Below are 24665 nucleotides of genomic sequence, written 5' to 3' on the forward strand. Positions count from 1 at the left end.
TTCTTCCCTCACTCGTGAACAAGACCCCAAGATACTTGAACCCCTCCACTTGGGGCAGGATCTCATCCCCGACCTGGAGAGGGCACGCCACCCTATTACGACTGAGGACCATGGGCTCATATTTGGAGGTGCTGATTCTCATCCCAGCCGCTTCACACTCAGCTGCGAACTGCTCCAGTGAGAGTTGGAGGTCACGGCTTGATGAAGCCAACAGAACCACATCATCTGCAAAAAGCAGAGATGCAATACTGAGGCCACCAAACCGGACCCCCTCTACGCCTTGGCTGCGCCTTCAAATTCTGTCCATAAAAGTTATGAACAGAATTGGTGACAAAGGGCAGGCTTGGCGGAGTCCAACCCTCACCAGAAACGAGTCCGACTTACTGCCGGATATGCGGACCAAACTCTGACTCCGGTAGTACAGGGAACGAACAGCCCGTATCATGGGGTTTGGTACCCCATACTCCCGAAGCACCCCCCACAGGACCCCCACGGTCGAATACCTTCTCCAAGTCCACAAATCACATGTAGACTGGTGGGGCGAACTCCCATGTACCCTCGAGGACCCTGCCTGCCAGCTAGTCCACTGTTCCATGGCCAGGACGAAAACCACACCGCTCCTCCTGAATCTGAGATTCAGCTTCCCGACGGACCCTCCCCTCCAGCACCCCTGAATAGACATTACCAGGGAGGCTGAAGAGTGTGATCCCCCTGTAGTTGGAACACATCCTCCGGTCCCCCTTCTTAAAAAGGGGACCACCACTCCAGGCTGCCAATCCAGAGGCACCGTCCCCGATGTCCACGCGATGTTGCAGAGGCGTGTCAACCAGGACAGCCCCACAACATCCAGAGCCTTGAGGAACTCCGTGTGAATCTCATCCACCCCCGGGGCCTGCGACCTAGGGTGTCCTGGTGCCAAGTGCACGTGTGGATACCCTTATGCTTGAACATGGTGTTTGTTATGGACAATCCGTGATGAGCACAGAATACGATGTGGGAGGAACACCCCCCCCCCCCCCCCCGATCAGAACCTGAGCGGTGTTCTGTTATTGGCTCTGACATGTGCATCAGTGTGATCGGTGTACCAGAAAATCGTGCACTGACAGTTTTCTGGTTTCTTTGGAAAGCAAACTGCGATGAAAATGTGTCAATACTTTTCACGCACTAATTTTTTGTAAGTAATCATAATTAACACGTTGAAGTCACACCACTAATTATTACATTTATATTGAATGAAAAGGCATTCTATTATACAACCAGTTGGATATAAAACACAATTATATACAACCCCAATTCCAATGAAGTTGGGACGTTGTGTTAAAAAATAAAAAGAGAATACAATGATTTGCAAATCATGTTCAACCTATATTTAATTGAATACACTACAAAGACAAGATATTTCATGTTCAAACTGATAAACTTTGTTTTTATCAAATAATCATTAACTTAGAATTTTATTACTACATTATTACAACTTTGGAATTAGGGGACCATCTGACATAAAACAGCATTTTAACTACCGGAATTTCTCGTGTATAATGCGCACCCATGTATAAGACGCACCCCCAAAATTGACCTCAAAATTCTGGAAAATCCTTCTCCCCATGTATAATACATGTTGCTTCTACCCATATGATCAAAACAAAGTATTATCTGGATTTTGTTCGTTTTTTTTCAAATAATTATTCTGAAGTTAAGCACTTTATTTGAACACGTAATACTTTTTTTAATTCACTTGCTCTTAGTTCGAAATTCAAAGCCCCATTTTTATTTAGTAAATGAGTAAACAGTTGTGCTCATGTTTGATTACCCAGGCATAATTTGTAAGATGGGTACAATTATTTGAAGAAAACACGAAGGACCAGGTGAAACCCATTGAATTGTATTTTAATGGGATTCAAATTAAACTGTCAATCATTTCAGAAAAACATTATCAAACAAAACATAACCATGAAGAAATTGATTGTTGTTGTTCAGTCATCAGTCGTATTTATTTAAAAAAAAAAAAAAAAAAAATCACAAATTCTGCCAGGGTATGTAAACTTATGAGCACAACTGTACATATATGCAGTCATACGTACATACCCCTGTCATATTGGAATGAAAGTATAGGCTACACCTTTTTCATAACCACTAGGTCCCGTTGGTATGTTAGAATGAAAGTGTACAGCTTTTTCATAACCACTAGATTGTGGCATATGTTTATAAAATGGGAAAGTTTTTTTCATTTCCCCCTACTACACTTATGTATAATGCGCACCATTGACTTTTGACATTTTTTGAGGGGGGGAAATAATGCGCATTATACACGAGAAATTACGGTATGCAACGGCTCTAGGCACACTGGGACATCCTCTGATTGCAAGCCGCCATGACGACGTCAACTATGACTTCTTAAAACATCTGATCTGATATCTCGCTATCAGAGGATTTCCCAGCGTCTGGCGAAGTTGTATAGTCATTAAAATGCTCTTTTTAGTCAGTTAAGTCTCCTAATACCATATATAGATGTAATAATGTGAATGTTAATAGAGCTTGTGTGTTTATCCCCTCTCTGCAGCTTTTGTTGTTTTTTTTTTTATATATCATACTTGGAAATCAGTCGCCTTTCGGCAAACTTCGTCATTTTGAACTCAAAATAATTTACATGAATCGAAAAGATCCGATTAGTTTTTCCTGGGGGGGTCGCTGTCGTTATAGGCTGTTTCGTACTCCTTGAACTCTGGCAGCTAGATCCATCCCACACATCCATACACAGATGTAATTGTGAATATTACTCCGCCGCTTCTTCTGTTACGAAGAAGATGAATCTTCATCTTTATTGTCATGAACATGCATGCTTGCACACAAAATTTGTTCTCTGCATTTTACCCATCACAGTGAACACACACTTGTTAGTGGAACACACTGGAGTAGAGGGTAATTTAAGCGCCCGGGGATCATTTTGGGGTATCAGTGTCTTGCTCAAGGACAGCACAGCCGTTGGTCCAGGAGATGTTGGTGGATGGTTCGGTTGTGGTCTTGAACCTAGGACCCATGGTGGCAGGCGATGATCTTAACCATTGGGCCACGGCTAAGAAGTAACTGTACTTTTACTCCGTTACAATAATCTAAATGTCGCTACTTTTATTTATCAATTATTAACTGTGTATTCAATTAAATATAGGTTGAACGTGATTTGCAAATAATTGTATTCTGTTTTATTTATGTTTAACACAACGTCCCAACTTCATTGGAATTGGGGTTGTACATCAACATGTACTTGAGCGGTGTAAATGTTTTTCTGCGCGAAGAAAATGTGTTTATATTTCCTTTTTGTCCTATTCAGTCTTCCAGATTTCTTAATTTATGTTAAAATAAATTTCCCCTCCACCTTTTTCATGCCTTTGGTGTTTTGCATGTCTGTTTTAATATAATCTTAGCACCATGAGTGAATGTGTCATCCGGGCACATGACCTCTCGCTTTCAGTACGTTGTGCAAGCCGGCTGATGTGCCAGGTGGAGGTGGAAAATACTTACATAAAGCTGCAGTGTGAAAACTAAATACTAGGGTGCACCACAAATTTAAATACATTGTTAAAGAACAATTAAGCCTTAGTATTAACACTTTCGCAACAGTATTGATTAGAAGAACAAATTAAAAGAGGATCATCTCTCTAACGTTTATTGCATAGAACTATATCAATGGATAGGAAGTCATGGGTTTCCACTATACATAGGAATAAGGGTTTTCCTGATTTTTGGAGTAAATTTTGGCAGTACACATTATACTCGAGAAATTACTATAAGTAGGCAGTCCCTGCTCCAGCTTTCCATCAGTTTGGGGTCCTTGGCCTGGAAATCGTTGAAGACCCCTGATATAAACCATTAAATAAATATCTGTTTTTGCTATCGGTTTGACAAGCAACAAGTTATCAGTTGCAGAAAAAAGGTATCCTGCATTCCGAGTTTTTGTTTGTCACTTCTGGCACACGAGCAGTCATATCATTAAGCCCGAGAGCAATTTGTCCATTCTGCTTGCTGTTTTTTAACAAGCAAAACCTTTAATATGGAGGTTTAACACCGAAATAGCTTTTGTATACATCCCAATGCTTTCACATAATAACACACATTACCTTACAAAACCTATTCGATTGTGAAAGACATTTTAAATTTTAAAATATTTTTAATGAAGGTTATGGAAAATACTGCGTTGGGCAATTAAATCAACCCCCAGTGCTGTTGAATCAAAATTAAATTTTTGTGTGTATTTTTCTTCATCAGTGAGCCACTCAACAAGGCTGGATCAAAAGGAACTCCAATAACGATTGGTTCCAATCATATTCCAATTCAATGCAAGAACAAAGCCGTTTATCAGTACCATGTGACATTTACGTAAGTAACACTGATTCCTGACTTTTCTTTCTTCAGCAGACCATCAACAAAAAAATCCTATAGTAAATGTGTGCGTGTTTATCATCCTACAATGATGTCCTATGACCATTTAAGTCCATTCAAGGGTGACTGATCTTTATTCTTTGTTTACAGTATTCTGTCAAAACTACGTATCTCTGATACATGTACAGTAGGAGTAACAAACCGCTTGATTGTGTCTGTACTTTTCTAGTACTAAATCTGTCCAATATGTGGTATGTTTATATGTAATACTTTTGGTGCGACCTATTTTTCCTTGGTCCTATAAAAGGGAATGACATCAGACAGCACAAATGTGTTTGCATGTGTCAGAGAAAATATTTGGAAAATTTGTATGTCCATTGTTTTTCAGACCAAATGTTGAATCCATGTCAATGCGTTTTGCGATGATGAAAGATCACCGCTCGACCACAGGAGAAGTTATGGCTTTTGATGGTTCAATACTCTACCTTCCCCTCCAAGTGAAGGATGTAGGTATCACAAAGAATTTAGGAGGACATGCACGCAAAGCAGCTCAGCAAAGGAAATTTATTTATATAGCGTATTTCACACACAAGGTAACCCAATGTGCTTTACATTAATTAAAAGAATTTAAAAACAAAGAGAAAAATAGCTTATAAACATTCAAAACAAAGCGGGGGGAGGGTGGAAAGTACAATTAAACCAGCGTGCAGTGCAAGAAATATTTAAAAGTGGAAATGCTCTAAAACAGCATGAGGGAAAAAAATAAGTTTTTAACCTGGACTTAAAAACATTCACACTTGGGGCTGATGTCCCTTCTGTTGGCAACTTCATCCATTTGTGTGCAGCTAAATGCTGCTTCACCATGTTTGCCTTGAACACTCTGTGCTCCACTAGTTGACCTGAGTCAGTCGATCTCAGAGCCCTACTGGTTTTATATTCCATAAGCATTTATTTTATGTAATCAGGACCTAAACCATTTAGTGATTTATAGACCAAAATCATAACTTTATAATCTATTCTAAAGCTGACTGGAAGCTAGTGTAAAGACTTTAGAATTGGAGTAATATGATCTAACCTCTTTGTTCTGGTCAAAGCCTGAGCTGCAGCATTCTGAATGAGCTTCAGCTGTTTAATGCTCTTTTTGGGCAGTCCAGTCAGAAGACCATTAAAATAGAATATCTACTTGAGATAAAAGCATGGATGAGCTTCTCCTGGTCTGCTTGGCACATGCAAGCATTCACTCTGGATACGTTCTTCAGATGGTAGATGGCACTTTTAGTAATTGATTTGATATGACTGTTGAAAATCAGGTCGGAATCGATCAGAACAGCAAGTTTTTGGACTTGGTCTTTGGTTTTTAAAGAGAGTGACTCCAGGTATTTACTAACAGCAATTCTCTTTTCTTTATTGCCAAAAACAATTAGTTATTTTTTAAACAAAACAGTTTTGATGTGGTTTAATTGAAGAACATTTTGGCTTATCCAGTTTTTTGTCCGTTTTAGACGGTGACACAACACCTCAATTGAGGTATAGTCTTCTGTAGACACTGCTAGATACTGGGTAACTGTGTGTCATCTGCATAGCTATGATAGTCAAAATTAAAGTTCTGAAGAATTTGACCCAAGGGCAGTGTATACAGGAGGGGTCCAAGAACTGACCCTTGGGGGACCCCATTGGTCATTGCCATTCGATGAGATTGAACACTTCCAATGGTTACAAAATAACTCATTTCCTCCCGGTAGGACTTGGAACATTTAAGGACTGTTCCATTTAGTCCTACCCACGTTTCCAACCTGTTCAGCAGTATACAGTGGGTACAGAAAGTACGTATTCAGACCTGAAAATTTTCACTCTGTTATATTGCAGTGCACACAGCACCCCATATTGACAGAAAAAAACTGAATTGTTGAAATCTTCGCAGATTTATTAAAAAAGAAAAATATTTAACTTATTTTAATTTATCATATTTAACTCTGGTGCTGTCCATTTCTTCTGGTTATCCTTGAGATGGTTCTACACCTTCATTGGAGTCCAGCTGTGTTTGATTATACTGGTTGGAATTGATTAGGAAAGCCACAATGCATGTCAGAGCAAATGAGAATCATGAGGACAAAGGAACTGCCTGAAGAGCTCAGAGACAGAATTGTGGCAAGGCACAGATCTAGCCAAGGTTACAAAAAATATTCTGCTGCACCTAAGGTTCCTAAGAGCACAGTGGCCTCCATAATCCTTAAATGGAAGACGTTTGGGATGACCACAACCCTTCCAAGAGCTGTCTACCCAGCCAAACTGAGCCATCAGGGGAGAAGAACCTTGGTGAGAGAGGTAAAGAAGAATAGCAAGATCTCTGTGGCTGAGATCCAGAGATGCAGCCGGGGGATGGGAGAAAGTCAACCATCACTGCATCCCTCCACCAGTCTGGGCTTTATGGCAGAGTGGCCTGACGGAAGCCTCACCTCAGTGCAAGACACATGCAAGCCTGCATGTCGATCCACCTCGCGAATGTACGCTCCCTACCCAACAAAATGGACGAGCTTCATCTTCTGTTAAAGACAAGTAAAGACTTCGGACGTTCCGCGGCCATGTGCTTCACGGAGACCTGGCTTTGCGACGCTGTACCCGATGGCGCCGTCATGCTTCCCGACTTCAACATTCATCGAGCGGACCGCGACATGGAATCATCTCCATATCAACGAAAAATGGTGTACGGACGTCACGGTGCTCAGCACACACTGCAGCTCGCATTTGGAGTCGCTATTCTTAAACTGTAAACCATTCTACTCGCCACGTGAGTTTGCATCGTTTACACTGGCTGGAGTCTATATTACGCCTCAAGCTAACCCGAACGCCGCATTGCTAACGCTCGCCGAACAAGTCAACGAAATTGAAAAAAAACACCCGGACTCACCCCTCATTATTCTCGGGGACTTTAACAAAGCTAAACTCAACCACAAACTCCCTAAATACAAGCAGCACATCGACTGTCCTACCAGGGAAAATAATACTTTAGACCACTGCTACACTACGGTAAAAAACGCATACCGTGCTATACCTCGTGCAGCCCTGGGCTCGTCTGATCACTGCTTAATTCACTTAATACCGACGTACAGGCAAGAACTTAAATGTGCGAAGCCTACAGTGAAAACAGTCAAAAATGGACCAATGAAGCCAAGATGGAACTTCAAAGCTGTTTAGACTGCACAGACTGGAGTGTCTTTGAAAATTCACCTGGCAGCCTGGATGAATATACGGACACTGTCACATCCTATATCAGTTTCTGTGAAGAGGTTTGTGTACCAACAAAATCATTTCGCACATTCAACAACAACAAGCCGTGGTTCACTGCTAAACTTAAGCAGCTCCGCCAAGCTAAGGAGGACGTATATCAGAGCGGGGACAGGGCCCTGTATAATCGAGCTAGAAACCAGCTTACTAAACAAATTAACATTGCAAAGAGGATCTATGCAGCAAAGTTGGAAAAACAGTTTAGCACAAATGACTCTAAATCAGTCTGGCATGCATTCCAATCGCTGACTAATTACAAGCGACGATCCCCCCAAGCTGAGAACAATAGCACACTAGCCAACGACTTGAATACCTTCTACTGCAGATTTGAAAAGGACAGTTTCACACCACACACCCACCCGGCCGCACCCGCGACCACAACCACACCTCTGACTTCTGCGTTAACCATCCATGAACAGGATGTGAGACGCATCTTCAAACAACAGAAGATTAACAAAGCGGCAGGCCCGGACCATGTGTCCCCATCCTGCCTCAAAGTCTGCGCGGACCAGCTCGCTCCAGTCTTCACTCAGATCTTCAACAGATCTTTGGAAATGTGCGAAGTTCCATCCTGTTTCAAACGCTCCACCATCATTCCAGTCCCCAAGAAACCTGCAATCTCTGGTCTGAATGACTACAGGCCTGTCGCTTTGACATCTGTGGTCATGAAGTCCTTTGAACGTCTCGTGCTGGACCACCTCAAGAGTGTCACAGGTCCCCTGCTGGACCCTCTGCAGTTTGCCTACCAAGCAAACAGGTCTGCGGATGATGCAGTCAACATGGGACTGCACTTCATCCTAGAACACCTCGACAGTGCGGCTGACACAACCTGGAGCTGAACACGCTCAAGACTGTAGAGATGATCGTGGACTTCAGGAGGCATCCTTCGCCACAGCTGCCCCTCACGTTGTCCAGCTGCCTTGTGTCAACCGTCGAGACCTTCAAGTTCCTGGGAATTACAATCTCTCAGGACCTGAAGTGGGCGACCAACATCAACTCCGTCCTCAAAAAGGCCCAGCAGAGGATGTACTTCCTGCGGCTTCTGAGAAAGCACGGCCTCCCACCGGAGCTGCTGAGACAGTTCTACATAGCGGTCATCGAATCGGTCCTGTGTTCTTCCATCACAGTCTGGTTTGGTGCTGCTACAAAAAAGGACAAACTCCGACTGCAACGGACAATCAAAACTGCTGAAAGGATTGTCGGTACCCCCCTACCCACCATTGAGGACTTGCACGCTGCCAGAACTAAGACAAGGACGTGCAAAATCCTCTCGGACCCTCCGCACCCCAGTCACCAGCTCTTCCAGCTCCTTCCCTCAGGTAGGCGCTACCGATCAATGCAAACTAGAACTAGTAGACATTCCAACAGTTTCTTCCCTCTTGCGATCAACTTCTTAAACACCTAATCTATAATTCCATTACAATAAGATGGCAATTTTTTGACTTGAGTTCGTTGTCACATTTCTGTGGAGCCAATTATGTATTACTCGTGCACTCACTGTAGTTGTCTCGCCATGCTGCACTATTTGCATATACTGGCCACTCATGCCAGAGTAGCATCTGCTCCATTTGCACACTGATTGAAGAGTATATGTAACATTTGCACAACCAACATTGTCCCAGATGATCGCACTACTCGTCACTTTAAACCGCATACACTCCTTGAAGTCTCAGTGCCCTTTGCACAATGGTCATTGCACCGGACTATTGCAATATTAGTCATTCGAACTGCTCTAAGTGCTAGAGGACTCTGCATCTTTTTGCACAATTGTTTTTTGTCAATGTCTTTATGTCTCCAATGTGTTCTGTAAATTGACTGTCTGTTGTACTAGAGCGGCTCCAACTACCGGAGACAAATTCCTTGTGTGTTTTGGACATACTTGGCAAATAAAGATGATTCTGATTCTGATGGAGTTTGCTTAAAAAAAAAAAAAACACCTGAAGGATTCCAAGATGATGAGAAATAAGATTATCTGGTCTGATGAGACCAAGATAGAACATCATTCCCAAAAAGACTCATGGCTGTATTAGCTCAAAAGGGTGCTTCTCGTAAATACCGAGCTCAGGGTCTGAATACTTGGTTGTGGCTGTGTGATATTTATTTTTCTTTCTTAATAAATCAGCCAAAATTTTAACAATTCTGTTTTTTTCTGTCAATATGGGGGGCTGTGTGAACATTGCGGGGGAAAATGAACTTAAATGATTTTAGCAAATGGCTGCAATATAACAGAGTGAAAAATCTAAGGGGGTCTGAATACTTTCTGTACCCACTGTATTATGATCTACTGTATCAAAAGCCGCACTGAGGTCCAACAAGACCAGAATTGACACCTTTCCCGAGTCAGTATTCAACCTTATATAATTTAGCACTTTGATAAAATCAGATTCTGTACTGTGATGGGTTGAAATTTGTCGAAAATTCCATTTAAGTTCAAGAAATTGCTGAGTTGATTAAAAATAACTTTCTCAACAATCTTTGCTATGAAAGGGAGATTTGAGGTGAGTCTATAGTTTCCTAACATGGAAGCATCCAGTGTTCCATTTTTTAAGAGGCTTAATGGCAGCTACTTTAAGAGCTTTAGGAAACTCGCCTGACTGAAGTGAGTAATTGATTATTTGCTGCAAATCAGCTAGGACAGACTTCGCAATAGCTTTGAAAATATCAGATGGTATTCAGTCAAGACAGCTCGTTGATGGTTTCAGCTGCTGAACCGTTTCCTGTACAGTTTTTTTTTTTTGGTCAACTATCAAATTCTGACATGGTAATGGAGTTTTTTGAGGGTTGCTTCAGATGTAGTATCATTTTGCTGATATTTAACCTGATGGATTGTAAAAAAAAATTTTCACTAAAATAAGCCAAATTCATTGCATTTATCAGATGTTAGGAGTTCTGGAGCTATCTGTTATTGGGGGGTGTAGTCAACCACAGCAAACAGTGCGAGTATTGTTGAAGTTGTTACTGATGATTTCAGAAAAGTGTTGCTGTCTAGCCCTGACTAACTCTTGGTTAAAATTACAAAGACTTTGTTTGTCGAGGTCATAGTCAAGTTGGAGTTTAGTTTCTCTCCACTTACGTTCTGCTTTCCTACACTTTGATATAGAGATTTTTACCATCATAGTGCTCCTCCAAGGTGTTCTTGGTCGCCTCAAGATTGTCTTAGTTTTAATAGGAATGACGGCATTCATAACATTTGAGATTTTCCAGGTGAAATTATCCAAAAGTTCATCAACTCTCTCAGCGTTCACTGTTTGTGACACAGCTATGGTTTCCATAAACTTAGTGGCGGTACTCTCATTTATGTACCTTTTCTTAATAGACATAGATGTTGTCTGAACTTTTGGAAGAATCTGTAATTCAAAAAATACACAAAAAAGGTGAGAAAAAGCCATATCCTCAATGTGAATTGATAGAATTTCAACATCCTTAGAGATGACCAGGTCTAAGATGTGACCTTGAGTTTGGGTTGGACCGTAATGTTGAGAGAGGTAAAATATGTCTTGTAGAGCAGAGAGTTCTTTAGATTTTTTTCCCATGTTATTTTCAACATGAATGTTAGTCTCCCATTAGGACAAAATAGTTGTAGTCAGTACAAATAACTGACAGCAATTTTGAAAAGTCCTCCATAAATTTTCTGTTGTATCATGGACGTCTATAAATTATTAAAACAATAACCTTTGGGTCACCTTTAACTAAAAAAGACATTCAAAAGAGCTAAAATCACCCAGTGTAATTTCTTTACACTGAAATAATGACTTAAAAATAACAGCAATACCACCGCCTTTTTTCCCTATTTGACACTTGTTCTTAAAATTTGCTGTTGCTGCCTCATTTAAAATGGTATTACAGCTACTTTCTGTTACTTTCTGTTATTTAGTAATCATTCAGGGTATCTAACTCATTCAGTGCCAGCCCTCCCAGTTAACATGGATATTTGACTTCTAAAGCAGTCAGAATGAATTCCACTTACAAAGTTTCAACAATTAGTGTCCTCAGTTCCCAAACGTTTATTGAATGTTGTTAAAAGAAAAGGTGATGTAACACAGTGGTAAACATGACCCTGTCTCAGCGTTTTTGGAATGTGTTGCATCCATAAAATGCTAAGTTAATGATTATTTGCCAAAAACAAAGTTTATCAATTTGAACATTAAATATCTTGTGTTTGTAGTATTCAATTAAATATAGGTTGAACATGATTTTCAAATCATTGTATTCTGTTTTTATTTGTTTAACACAACGTCCCAACTTCATTGGAATTTGGGTTGTATATCAACATGTACTTGAGCATCTATCCATCCATTTTCTACCGCTTATCCGGGTCGGGTCGTGGGGGCAGTAGCTTTAGCAGGGACGCCCAGACTTCCCTCTCCCAAGCCACTTCATCCAGCTCATCCGGGCGTTCTCAGGCCAGCCGAAGGACGTAGTCTCTCCAGTGTGTCCTGGGCCTCACCAGGGAGGCATCCGAATCAGATGCCCCAGCCACCTCATCTGGCTCCTCTCGATGTGGAGGAGCAGCGGCTCTACTCTGAGATCCTACCAGATGACCGAGCTTCTCACCCTATCTCTAAGGGAGAGCCCGGACACCCTGCGGAGTAAACTCATTTCGGCCGCTTGTATCCGGGATCTTGTTCTTTCGGTCACGACCCACAGCTCGTGACCATAGGTGAGGGTAGGAACCTAGATCGACCGGTAAATTGAGAGCTTCGCCTTTCGGCTTAGCTCCTTCTTTACCACAACGGACCGATACAAAGTCCGCATCACTGCAGACGCTGCACCGATCCGCCTGTCGATCTCCCGTTCCATTCTTCACTCACTCGTGAACAAGACCCCAAGATACTTGAACTCCTCCACTTGGGGCAGGATCTCATCCCCGACCTGGAGAGGGCATGCAACCCTTTTCCGACTGAGGACCAGGGTCTTATATTTGGAGGTGCTGATTCTCATCCCAGCCGCTTCACACTCTGCTGCGAACTGCTCCAGTGAGAGTTGGAGGTCACGGCTTGATGATGCCAACAGAACCACATCATCTGCAAAAAGCACATGTACTTGAGCAGTGTAAATACATGTTTTTCTGCGTGAAGAAAATGTATTTTGCCTTATTGTACTCTACTGTCTTCCAGATTGCTTAATTTATAGTAAAATAAAAAAAAACTCTGCGGGGGCCCGGGGGATCCCCCCCACACTCCTCCTACAATGTTAGTTTTTTTTTTGTCACCTTTTTCATGCTTTTGTCAGTTAATTCTCTGAGCATTTTTTTACATACAGAGCTTCAAGTGAGGTCTTTTTCAAACTATTTAAGAAGTCTAATGATGGCTGTAAAATAATATTCTTGTCTCCCCCATGCATCAACACCCCAGTTGTTTCCGTGTCTATTAAGTCAAACAGCTTCTTAACCAATTGTTTTTCATGTCCTGGTGACCTATAAATATTCAGCAGCCTTTCTTCTTTGTGGTCAATAAAACCTTTTACCAAAACGTAACATCCTTCCTTGTCAGTAATTTGGGTGGAGAATTGAAATTAACCTTAGTTGAAATAAAAATTTCCACTCCCCTTGAATTAATTGTTTTGGAAGAATATGTATGGGTGAAACAGTGGATGAGTGGTTTAGCACATCTGCCTCACAGTTCTGAGGACCTGGGTCCAAACCCAGTCTGCATGTTCTCCACGTTCTCCACATGCCTGTGGGTTTTCACCGGATACTCCGGTTTCCTCCCACATTCCAAAAACATGCATGGTAGGTTAATTGAAAACTCTTATACAGTTTCTGTCTATTCATTTCTCCTCCTCCCAAAAAAAACAACAACACAGATCATCAGAATTCACCAAAACTAGATGGCTGAAGCAAACAAAAATGCATGGGTCTTAACAATAAAAAACAAAAAGAACAATTATGCACATACCACAACCAAAGGTAGCCTCCATTTCTGAGCTGGAATATTATACACAGAGTTGAGAAGGGAGCCCCATGAACTCAAATGGGCCCCTCACAGCGCAAACCTAAATGACTGAGTCATTCCAACTGATACAGCGCAAAAAGAAGGCTGTGAAAAGCAGAGTTTCCCAGCAAATGGGTCAAGATGACTAAATTAAAAGGAAAGCCAGTTTTTCCTTGTTTCTAACATGTTTCACCGGCAGTTATGGAGAAGAGGTTCCAGGTCAGGCAGCGTTCCAGTGCCTGAAATCCTTCGATCTTTCCTGGATATTTTTCAGCCTCATCTCCTTATTACGACACGATGCTCCTGCATTGTGCCATGCTGGCTGTGTCATCCTCTTCCTGCTCATCTTTGTCATAGGGGTCTGCAGTCCCGCATCAATCACTCTGTCTTTCAGATCAGCGGATTTTTCCTGTACGTCTCCGAAAATAACAGGGCCTGTGCTAAGGTGAACACGGATTTGTGCCGCGTGAAGTGTCTGGAAGCAGATGTCCTTTTCTTTCAGAGCTTTTTGAATGGGTGTACATACTTTTTGCTTTGCTAGCGTGTCGCTCGTATAATCCTGTTCAAAGTCTTCCAGTCTTCCGTTGTAGCGAACATACTTGTTCCATGCGGAGCGAAGCACGAGCTATTTAAACTCCAGGAAACAAAGTACCACTTATCTTGGGCTGCAGCCTTGGGGGTGCTTGGGACCCAAGCAAGCGGTGTTATTGTTGTATTCCAAGGGGAGTATCGGAGAGAGCCAGCTCAGATTTTTATAAATCATTCAATTAATTCCATTATGTTATCCTCTGGCGTCACGGTGTCCGACTGGTTAGAGCGTCTGCCTCACAGTTCTGAGGACCGGAGTGTACCCCGCCTCCTGCCCGATGATAGCGGGGATAGGCTGCAGCCCTAGTGAGGAGAAGCGGCTCAGAAAATGGATGGATGGATGGCATTGTTACTTCTCTCGCCTTGCCGCACCCGAGCTGAAATAGTTGTGAACCCTCCTCGTAGTCGGAACTTCACAATTTGGGGATTTTTCATATCGTTAAACTGTAACTTTGTGGCATTGTGTTAAAGTAACATTTGGTTAATGCACAGGAGGTGGTTCTCAAAAGTTTGAGAAGAACAGACAATGAAGAAATCAAAATCCAAATACAGATGACAAAGATGTTTCCACCCACCTGTGATCTATGCATTCCACTCTACAATGTTGTGCTCAGGAGGTATGTTTTTAAATTTGTTTTTGTTTCCAAATACATTCAAGTGTTTCATGTTTCTTTTTCTTTTTTTTCAAGGATCATGAAAATACTTGGATTAAAGTTGGTAGGGAGAAATCATTATGATCCTGAAGGTGCAATAGTTCTTGGCAAACATCGGTAAGTCGTACATTGATCTGTTGCCATAGGGCAGTCCTGTTGAAAACTGGTCAACAAATTGCATGTTAATGTTTTGTAGACTGCAGGTGTGGCCAGGCTATTCAACATGTATCAAACATACAGATGGGGGTCTGTACCTGTGTGTCGATGTGTCTCACAAAGTCTTGCGGAATGACTCTGTGCTGGATGTCATGTGAGTTAATGCAGAGTCAGTAATACAAAACAAATTTACAAATAATTTGAAAGGTAAATTAAAATATTTTTGACGAAATGAAAAAGGCACAATACCTGTGAGAGTAGTACATTTTTAAAAAACAGTACAGACATTTATGCTGAAAAGCTTTTGAGATTTGATGACACATTAAATTACAGTATCATAGCCCAAACTTTTATTATGACAATGGTTGCTTGAGACCCTCAAAGTCTAATGCAATCTGAAATGTGTAGAGTTTTAAGCTTACCTTTTATGAACATTTAAATCACTTCTGCATTTTCATTTTTGGCTTAACTCCAATAGCCTTTTGAAAGGGTAAGCAAATGAAAATAGAGAACAGTTAGATCACAGCGTTGTCCCATCTTGGCCGACATTAAATAAAGGTATTTTACTTGAATTCTCTATTGTTACTTTTAAATTGTCATTTTGAGAGTCTACTGTATTTTAAGAATGGCACAATGTTTGTAAATTCCCAAGCAAATGACAGAAAAATTGGGCATGCAAATTAAAACTAACGTTTGAAATGTTTCCTTCTGCCAGGAACATCCTGTATCAGCAAAGCAAAGAAAGATTTAGAGATGAATGTACCAAAGAATTTATTGGTGGCATCATTATCACCCGCTATAACAACCGGACTTACCGCATCGATGCCATTGAGTGGGACAAATCACCCAAAGACACCTTCACTCTGATAGATGGCACAAAAACCACTTTTGTGGACTACTACAGGTGCGATAACTGGCTTTGAGATTATCAGAATTGAACAGGGAAGTAAGACACGAAAAAAAATAAGATTTAAATTGAATATACAGTGGAACGAAGTTTTAACGGACCCCAATTTAACGGATATCGGAAGTAACGGACTGGCACTGTGAGCTAATTTACATGTGCCAGGATGCATGCAAATCATATGTAATTTAGCCCTGTGCTTGTGTGCTGAACTCGCTGTGCTCTTGAAAACGGCCAACTCGTGTTCAAATTGCAGCTGGAGGAGGTACGTTTGGATAAACAAACTTTTCAAACATTTTTTAAGATTTTGATTTTCAATTTTGCCCTGTATCGTGTGTTTTAGGCCACAAAAAAAGCGCTATGGTGCTGTATTGCTTAGGGGTGGGAATCGAACACTGGGTTCAGTTGAGTGATTCCATTAGAATTTTACACTTCTAACTAAGGCTGCACAATATTGGAAATAAATGACATGCAATTTTTTTAAAAACCTGTGAGATTTATTGCAATATGAAATAATACAGGATCAGTGTTTGGGAAAGTTTATTTTCTTCGCTAACTAGTTCAAGTTCAGTTCACCACTCCAAAAATGGACTAGTTAAGTTCTGAAGTTCAAAATTTTGACTAAGTTCACTGCTCCAAAAATTATTTTTGTTTTTGTTTTTGAGGAATTAACACAAAAATGGTAGTCCTTAATGTGCAAACAAAAAGCAACACAGTATGACAGGAACAATGGTGAAATGACATGGATATATTTGCATTCCGAGCAGCTCTGTTTGACTATATTAATTAAATATTTTATCTTATCTACTCTTGTTTTACAAAACAAAATGAATTAAATATTACAGTGTTTTAACAAGGGATGTCCTGATCCAACTTTTTCATTTCGGATCCGATACTTGTATTGCAGTCTTGAATTTTGGCTGATACTGAGACCGTTTCATTCAGATATCAGCAAAAATCATACATACTTAGTGGCGCAAAAAAGTATTTAGTCAGGCACCAATTGTGCAAGCTCTCCCACTTAAAAAGATGAGAGAGGCCTGTAATTTTCATCATAGGTATATCGCACATATGAGAGACAAAATGAGGGAAAAAAATACAGAAAATCACAGTCTGATTTTGAAAGAATTTATTAGCAAATTATGGTGGAAAATAAGTATTTGGTCAATAAAAAAAAGTTCATCTCAATACTTTGGTATATACAGTTTGCTGGCAATGACAGAGGTCAAACATTTGCTGATGGAAAGAGGTTTTCACTCAAAATCTCACGATAGATGGCACCATTCATTCTTTCCTTTACACGGATCATCGTCCTGGTCCCTTTGCAGAAAAACAGCCCCAAAGCATGATGTTTCCACCCCCATGCTTCATAGTAGGTATGGTGTTCTTTGGATGCACCTTAACATTCTTTCTCCTCCAAACACGACAAGTTGAGTTTTTACCAAAAAGTTATATTTTGGTTTCATCTGACCATATGAAATTCTTCCAATCCTCTTCTGGATCATCCAAATCTTCTCTAGCAAACTTCAGACGGGCCTGGACATGTACTGATTTAAGCAGGGGAACGCTGTAGGATTTGAGTCCCTGGCGTCGTAGTGTGTTACTGATATCAGGTAGCCTTTGTTACTTTGGTCCCAGCTCTCTGCATGTCATTCACTCTGTCCCCCCGTGTGGTTCTGGGATTTTTGCTCACCGTTCTTGTGATCATTTTGACCCCACGGGGTGAGATCTTGCGTGGAGCCCCAGATTGAGGGAGGTTATCAGTGGTCTTGTATGTCTTCGATTTTCTAATAATTGCTCCTACAGTTGATTTCTTCACACCAAGCTGCTTATCCATTGCAGATTCAGTCTTCCCAGCATGGTGCAGGTCTACAATTTTGTTTCTGGTGTCCTTTGACAGCTCTTTGGTCTTGGCCATAGTGGAGTTTGGAGTGTGACTGTTTGAGGTTGTTGCCAGGTGTCTTATACTGATTAGTTCAAACAGGAGCCATTAATACAGGTAATGAGTGGAGGACAGAGGAGCCTCTTAAAGAAGAACTTACAGGTCTCTGAGAGCCAGAAAGCTTGCTTGTTTGTAGGTGACCAAATACTTATTTTACACCATAATTTGCTAATAAATTAATTAAAAATCAGACAGTGATATTTCCTGGATTTTCTTTTTCCTCATTTTGTCTCTCATCGGTGAGGTATACCCATGTTGAAAATTACAGGCATCTCACCTTTTCAAGTGGGAGAACTTGCACAATTGGTGGCTACTACTTTTTTTTACTTTTTTGACCCACTGTAGTATGGAATGTTAGAAAAGGTTTAAACTGATATTACTCAGAAGAATAATCAGCAAAAGTAGGTATGAGGAAAAACGGACCCATTTATTATTAACCAATGGGTTACATAAAGTAACTTAAAAAATAATGTACTACAATAGAAAAAAAAATACAAATTATATTAGGAAATTCTGGAAAAACAACTTATAAATTAAATGTATTAAAATTGGGCAGTGACACAAAGTGAAGCTTTATTGACAGATTATGTCCAATAATTCACAGACAACAACTGTGTGCTAGCAAGAGATTTATTAATCATAAAATAAAGAAAATGCAGACCAACACAGTGCCGTAAAGTGCACTGTGTTGGTCTGCATTTTTTATGGTGTAAATAATCAAAAAGGTATTCACATGAAAATGGTCAATGGCGTTAAAACGTTTTGCGACCACTGTCTTGATATTTTTTTTAATATTGTACATTTGTTTATGTATTTATTTCAAAGGTAGCCCCTGGGGATACTTCATCTCATTTTCAACACATACATACAAACACCAATATACAAAATAATTAAAGGTAAATCAAAAACATAATACACAAGCAACAGACACAAGGGGTGTCCCAATCCAATCTTTAAGATCAGAAATCAGTCCAATGTCAGCAAAATAAACGAGTATTGCCCACGTGATCACAACAACAGGTTTCTAAGGTTTCTAAGGTGCTACAATAGTAGCAAGGAGTAAGAGTGACTGTTGCTTGCTTAGTCGTTTGAGATAGATAGATATATATGGATATATATATATATATATATAGATATATATATATATATATAACTACTCAGGAATCGTTAAGAGAATTTATAAGGAATAGGCAGAAAACGACATTGATATTGATAAAAATCTTGTCATGCTTTTTTAATGGGCTATTTAGCCCCTCCCACCAACCCCAACCACCCACCCCCATTCCGTTAAATCGGGGTTCCACTGTATTTAAGATCAACTTTAATTTTAACTGTTTAAAACATTCTTATTTATTCTGAATTTCAGCAAGAACTACGGAATTATTATTAAAGATATGGACCAACCTCTTCTGATGCATAAACCAAAGGAGCGTTCCAAGCCAGGGGGAAAGGTAAAACTTGTACTCAACACTAGCTGAAATGTATTAACGTCAAAGATCGGTGGAAATCGTTTTTTTAGTAATTTATTTTTTTTACTTTGAGCCAACACAGAATTTATTTACAGCGTGTGGCTAGTGGCCAGGGTCCTTAAAAACAGGTAGCCGTGCTGTGCCTCTTGTATTGTACAGAAAAAAATAAAAGGGTTAAAAACCTTTACGTTTTTTCTTTGTATATATAAAATGTTTTTATGCTGTATGCACCATATGGAAATCCTAATAATACTAACTTGTTTTTTAAAATGTGAATTTAATGTACAGTGTGTTGTTTTTGTTCAAATTATAGTTCATACACAAATGTCATATTTTGCAATTGTTATGAAGTTTTTTGCGGGTGATTGGCATTTCAGACAAGTTTCATTCTGAATGAGTCGAGTTGACCAGGTAAGCATTTTGTTAACAATTCATTATTCTTCAGCCATGATTTCAAATACAAATCCTCTGTTTTTCAACTACAAATTCTCATTTTTTTTTGTTTTTGTGTGTGTGTATATATATCTATATATATATATATAAAAGCCAAGTGAACTTGAAACGCTGTTTTAAAATGGTGATTTCATTTATTAAGGAAAAAAACTATTCAAAGTTACCTGGCCCTCTCTGGAAAAAGTAAAACTGGTTGGGCCATCCTCAGCAGAAACCACTGAAATCAAGCATTTTCTATAACTGGCATTGAGTCTTTCATATCGCTGTAGATTTTGGCCCACTCTTGCAGGATTGTTTTAATTCAGCTAAAATAGAGGGTTTTTGAGCATGGACTGCTTTTTTAAGGTCATGCTACTACATTTCAATGAGATTCAAGTCCGGACTTTGACTAGGCCACTCCAAAACCTTCATTTTGTTTATTTAAGCCATACAGACGTTGACTTGCTGGTGTGTTTTGGATCGTTATCGTGCTGCAGAATCCAAGTGCACTTCAGCTTCGGGTCACAAACTGATGACTGAACATTCTCTTTCAGGATTTTCTCTTAAAGAGCAGAATTCATGGTTTCATCAATCACAGCAAGTTGTCAAAGCTTTTGTAACCCTCTCCAGACTGACAGATGTCAATTACTTTATTTCACGACTGTTCTGGATTTTCTTTGAATTGCGTTATATTTTTGCAGCGTTTTTAGATCTTTTGTCCGGCTTGATTTTGTCGAGACAGATTCTATGTCAGTCATTTCTTGATTGAACAGGTCTGGGGGTAATCAGAAAAAATAACCAAAGGTTGTTTAGCCACAATTCCTTCATGATTTAACAAGGGGGGTAATTACTTTTTCACACGGGGCCAGGTAATATTTTTTCCTTAATAAATGAAATCACTATTTAAAAAACAGCATTTTAAGTCCACTTGTTCTAGATGTGTGATATTTAAATTTTTTTGATCATCTTAAACAAAGTGGGGAAACTATGCAAAAATCAGAATTTAAGGGGGGCTAATGCTTTTTCATGCCAAACTGCTAAATTTTGAATTGTTCTTGCATTATCCAGAGGTTGCTCAAGGCCTTTGCAATTGGAATGAAATTTTAATTCACAGAATCGCTCTGTTTTTTGACAGAATTTGTACCATTTAAGAACGCAGTCACACAACAAAATTAAATTTAATATTATTTTAAATAAATGCAGTGACATAGTGTGGCAAAAACATAATACAAGTACTGCTATATTACACCATCAAAAGAAATAAATTTTTCATGCTTCTATGACAGAATGTTGCTCACCCAGGGACTCATGTAATAATCGCCTCTGATAGTCACTCATAGTTAGTGTGGTCTTTCTCGCTTCAGGGAATCTGCTCCGAGGGTTTGTGAAAACACATAACAAACAACCATTCGCATTCACAGCTACGGTCAATTTATATTCTTCAGTCAACCTACCACGCATGTTTTTGGGATGTGGGCGGAAACCGGAGTGTACGGAGAAAACACATGCAGGCACGGGGAGAACATGCGAACTCCACACAGGCGGGGTCGGGATTTGAACCCTGGTCATCAGAACTGTGAGGTATACGTGCTAACCAGTCGTCCACCGTGCCTCCACAATTATGGTCTCTGAGAGCCAAAATTTAAAAGGTCTTGAACAACCTCTAAATATTGATTTATATTGGTACAATTATTTTTTGTATTCATACATATTGGTGGGGTGGGAAAGTTTTGAAAGTTTAAAAACAAGGACTATCTATCTATCTGTCTGTCTATCAATACGTGTGTCTGTGTGTGTGTTTGTGTGTGTATATATATATATATATATATTGTGTGTGTGTATTAGTAGTGTAAGAATTTATTCATTGTATTGATTTATATTCGATCTGTGCTTGGGAAGTTTGCCTTCTGGACGTAAGTTTATTGATTTATATCGTTGCAAAAGTAATCCGTCGATCTTATCGGTACTAGGAGATAATCGAGTGGATTTAAGGAAGGTAGGCTTTCTGTGTTGGAGGTGTGTATTTGCTGTATTTCCAAAGAAAACGTTTGTAATTATTTTTACTGCGCCTGATTTTTTTTTTTTCAGTTAGCAAACAGCAGTTAGCACTGTCAAGGCTACTTTCTTCTTCTTCTTCTTTACTTCCTTTTTTATACCCCATATCTAGTCACTCCTTTCCGGAGTGTCCCTAGTGGTTGGATGAGACATTCGGTATGTGTGTGTGTGTGTGTGTGTGTGTTAATCACTTTTTTGTAAAGCTTAAGACATCTGTCTTCCTGGTGAATGGCAGTTTGAGGAGGCGGTTAGCGACAAATTATTAAGGATGCGTGTGTCCTGCGGCAAATCGGAGTGCACTTGAAGTCTTTGAAACTGCTTAGCTTGCTTGCCGCGATATCAGAGTACCCTCGAGGGGAAACTAGAGGAGAACCAGCGACAATGTCAACTACTGGACGCTGTTTCAGGCCTACGTTTGTGCTCTAAAGAGCAGGTTTGTTCATTTATTTACCTCTTTAGGTAATATTAACACAATTCATAAAACTTCACAGTGCTTTGTTTCTAGCCATTAGTATTTAACTGTTTTGAACAGGAATTCTTAAACTTTGGGTCCAGCTCGGGACACCTTATATTGGAAAAAAAATTCCAACGACCCCCTCATAATTCTAATACCAATTAAGCATCTATTTTTTAGGGAAAACATGGCTTAACAATAAAATCATAGCTGAAATAAAATAATGTGCTCTTTTCCCCTTTGTTTTATTGCAAAACAATACAATCAGTCAACTTTTTATTCAGCAGACTAATAGTCCATTTGATGGTACAGTACACAATAAGACACAAAAAACAACTTAGATCTTCATATTGAATGACCATAATTAGTTTATACCCGATTCCCTTACAAGAAACAAGAATCGAAGAAATTTCACCTGCACTGTCCACTATACAGGTATTTATTTCACAGTCACACTTGATGAATTTTTGACTAAAAAGTTAAAATCGATTTCCAGCTACTGAACCATTTCGGATCGTATCGTTTTAAATGAACCAATATCGTCCTTGAATCGAATCGCCAGCCACAAATCGTGATGCGTTGATAAAATAATTTGTTACACCCATAATATACAGTATATAAATACAGTGATGTGAAAAACTGTTTGCCCCCTTCCTGATTTCTTTTTTTTTTTTTTTTTTTTTTTTTTTGCATGTTTGTCATACGTGACACGTTTCTCATCATCAAACAAATTTAAATATTAGTCAGCCAACACAAGTAAGCACAAAATGCAGAGGTCACAAACGACTCCACAACAACATCCAAAGAACTGCAGGCCTCCTTTGCCCCAGTTAAGATAAGTGTTCATAACTCGACCGTAAGGAGGACACTGGGCAAAAATGGCCTGCATGGTAGAGTTCCAAGATGAAAACCACTGCTGAGCAAAAATAACATTAAGGCTCAATGTTGCTGATCCCCAAGACATTTGGGAAAATATTCTGACGAGACAAAAGTTGAACTTTTTGAAAGGTGTGTGTCCCCCAACACCGCATTTCAGAAAAAGAACATCATACCAACAGAAAAACATGGATCCAAAACACACCAGCAAGTCCACCTCTTAATGGCTGAAGAAAAATATAAAGAAGATTTTGGATGGATGTCATGAGGGAAGTTCGTGTTCGAGAGGAGGATGCAGGAGATAGGCTTACATGGAAAAGGATGACGCGCTGTGGCGACCCCTAAAGGGACAAGCCCAAAGGAAAAGAAGGAGTGCCCTCGTCAAAGTCCTGGGGCCTCATGTACAAAAGGTGCGTACGCACAAAAACTTTCTTTTTCACGGCAAAGTTCAGATGTATCAAGAGTGAAATGACCGTGGAAATGTGCGGTGCCTCACACCAACTTCATGGCTGAGTACGCATATTTCTGCAGCTGTTGGTCCTTTGGAGACACTTAGAGGTGATGCTGGGAAACTGTTATAATAAATCTGCATATCAGAGACATGAACAATTAGCACTGATGAACAATTAATGCCCGGCAACATTTGATTTCAACAATGTAAAAGAGGCAAGGACTCAGAATTCATTAGTTAATCAGTGGATTTAATGAATCACTGATATTTGTGAGGACACCTATTAATTGATCAATACAATCATTTATGCTGCCGATTGCCCTCACAATCTTTTGTGACTCCAGCACATGCAATGGAGGGTAAAATAAATAAATAGAATCCATTGAATTTCCTTAATTTGAACATGTACTTTGGTTGCACATGAATAAAATGTGCTAAAATTACTTTTTTTTTTTTAGGAGAAGAGGGGTAAATTGTCATTTTAACAGCTTTTAATAATGTGCAACCAATGTAGATGTTCAAATTAAGTAAATTCAAAGGACTGTTTTTATCAGTCTGCACGGGTGGACACGGCCAGTCGGGCGGGCAGCAGCAGCCGGTTGTTGGAGCGTAATTCCGTCTGAGACTGGGGAGACACCAGGAACGGTGACGAATCCTCCACGTCTGTGACACCAGAGACACTGGGGACGGTGGATGAATCCCCCGAACAGGTAGCGCGTGGCTGCGACTGCACTGATAAAAAGAGTCGTTTGAGTTTACTTAATTTGAACATGTACATCGGTTGCAAATGATTACAATGTGTTAAAATGACATCATTTACCCCTCTTCTCCTAAAAAAAAAATATTTTAGCACATTTTAATAATGTGCAACCAATTTACATGTTCAAATCAATTAAATTTAAAAGGATTTTGCACTCTCTTGTCTTAGTTCTGGCAGCGTGCAAGTCCTCAAGGGTGGGTAGGAGGGTACCGACAATCTTTTTCAGCAGTTTTGATTGTTTGTTGCAGTCAGAGTTTGTCCTTTTTTGTAGCAGCACCAAACAAGACTGTGATCAAAGAACACAAAACTGATTCGATGACCGCTGTATAG

At 39.9% G+C, this 24665-nt stretch overlaps 1 protein-coding gene across 1 annotated transcript in view; it reads left to right on the forward strand.

Moving 5' to 3' along the window:
• piwil2 (piwi-like RNA-mediated gene silencing 2) overlaps positions 1-24665 on the forward strand; it is a 76517-nt gene that overhangs the window by 26736 nt on the left and 25116 nt on the right. The window contains exons 7-13 of the mRNA XM_061671040.1: positions 4264-4374; positions 4766-4883; positions 14676-14800; positions 14873-14953; positions 15033-15146; positions 15708-15896; positions 19205-19289. Coding sequence (XP_061527024.1) covers positions 4264-4374; positions 4766-4883; positions 14676-14800; positions 14873-14953; positions 15033-15146; positions 15708-15896; positions 19205-19289 — 823 coding nt within the window. The remainder of the gene's footprint in view (positions 1-4263; positions 4375-4765; positions 4884-14675; positions 14801-14872; positions 14954-15032; positions 15147-15707; positions 15897-19204; positions 19290-24665) is intronic.

This window comes from Phycodurus eques, chromosome 3, assembly GCF_024500275.1.
Source record: "Phycodurus eques isolate BA_2022a chromosome 3, UOR_Pequ_1.1, whole genome shotgun sequence".
Classification (NCBI taxonomy): Eukaryota; Metazoa; Chordata; class Actinopteri; order Syngnathiformes; family Syngnathidae; genus Phycodurus; species Phycodurus eques.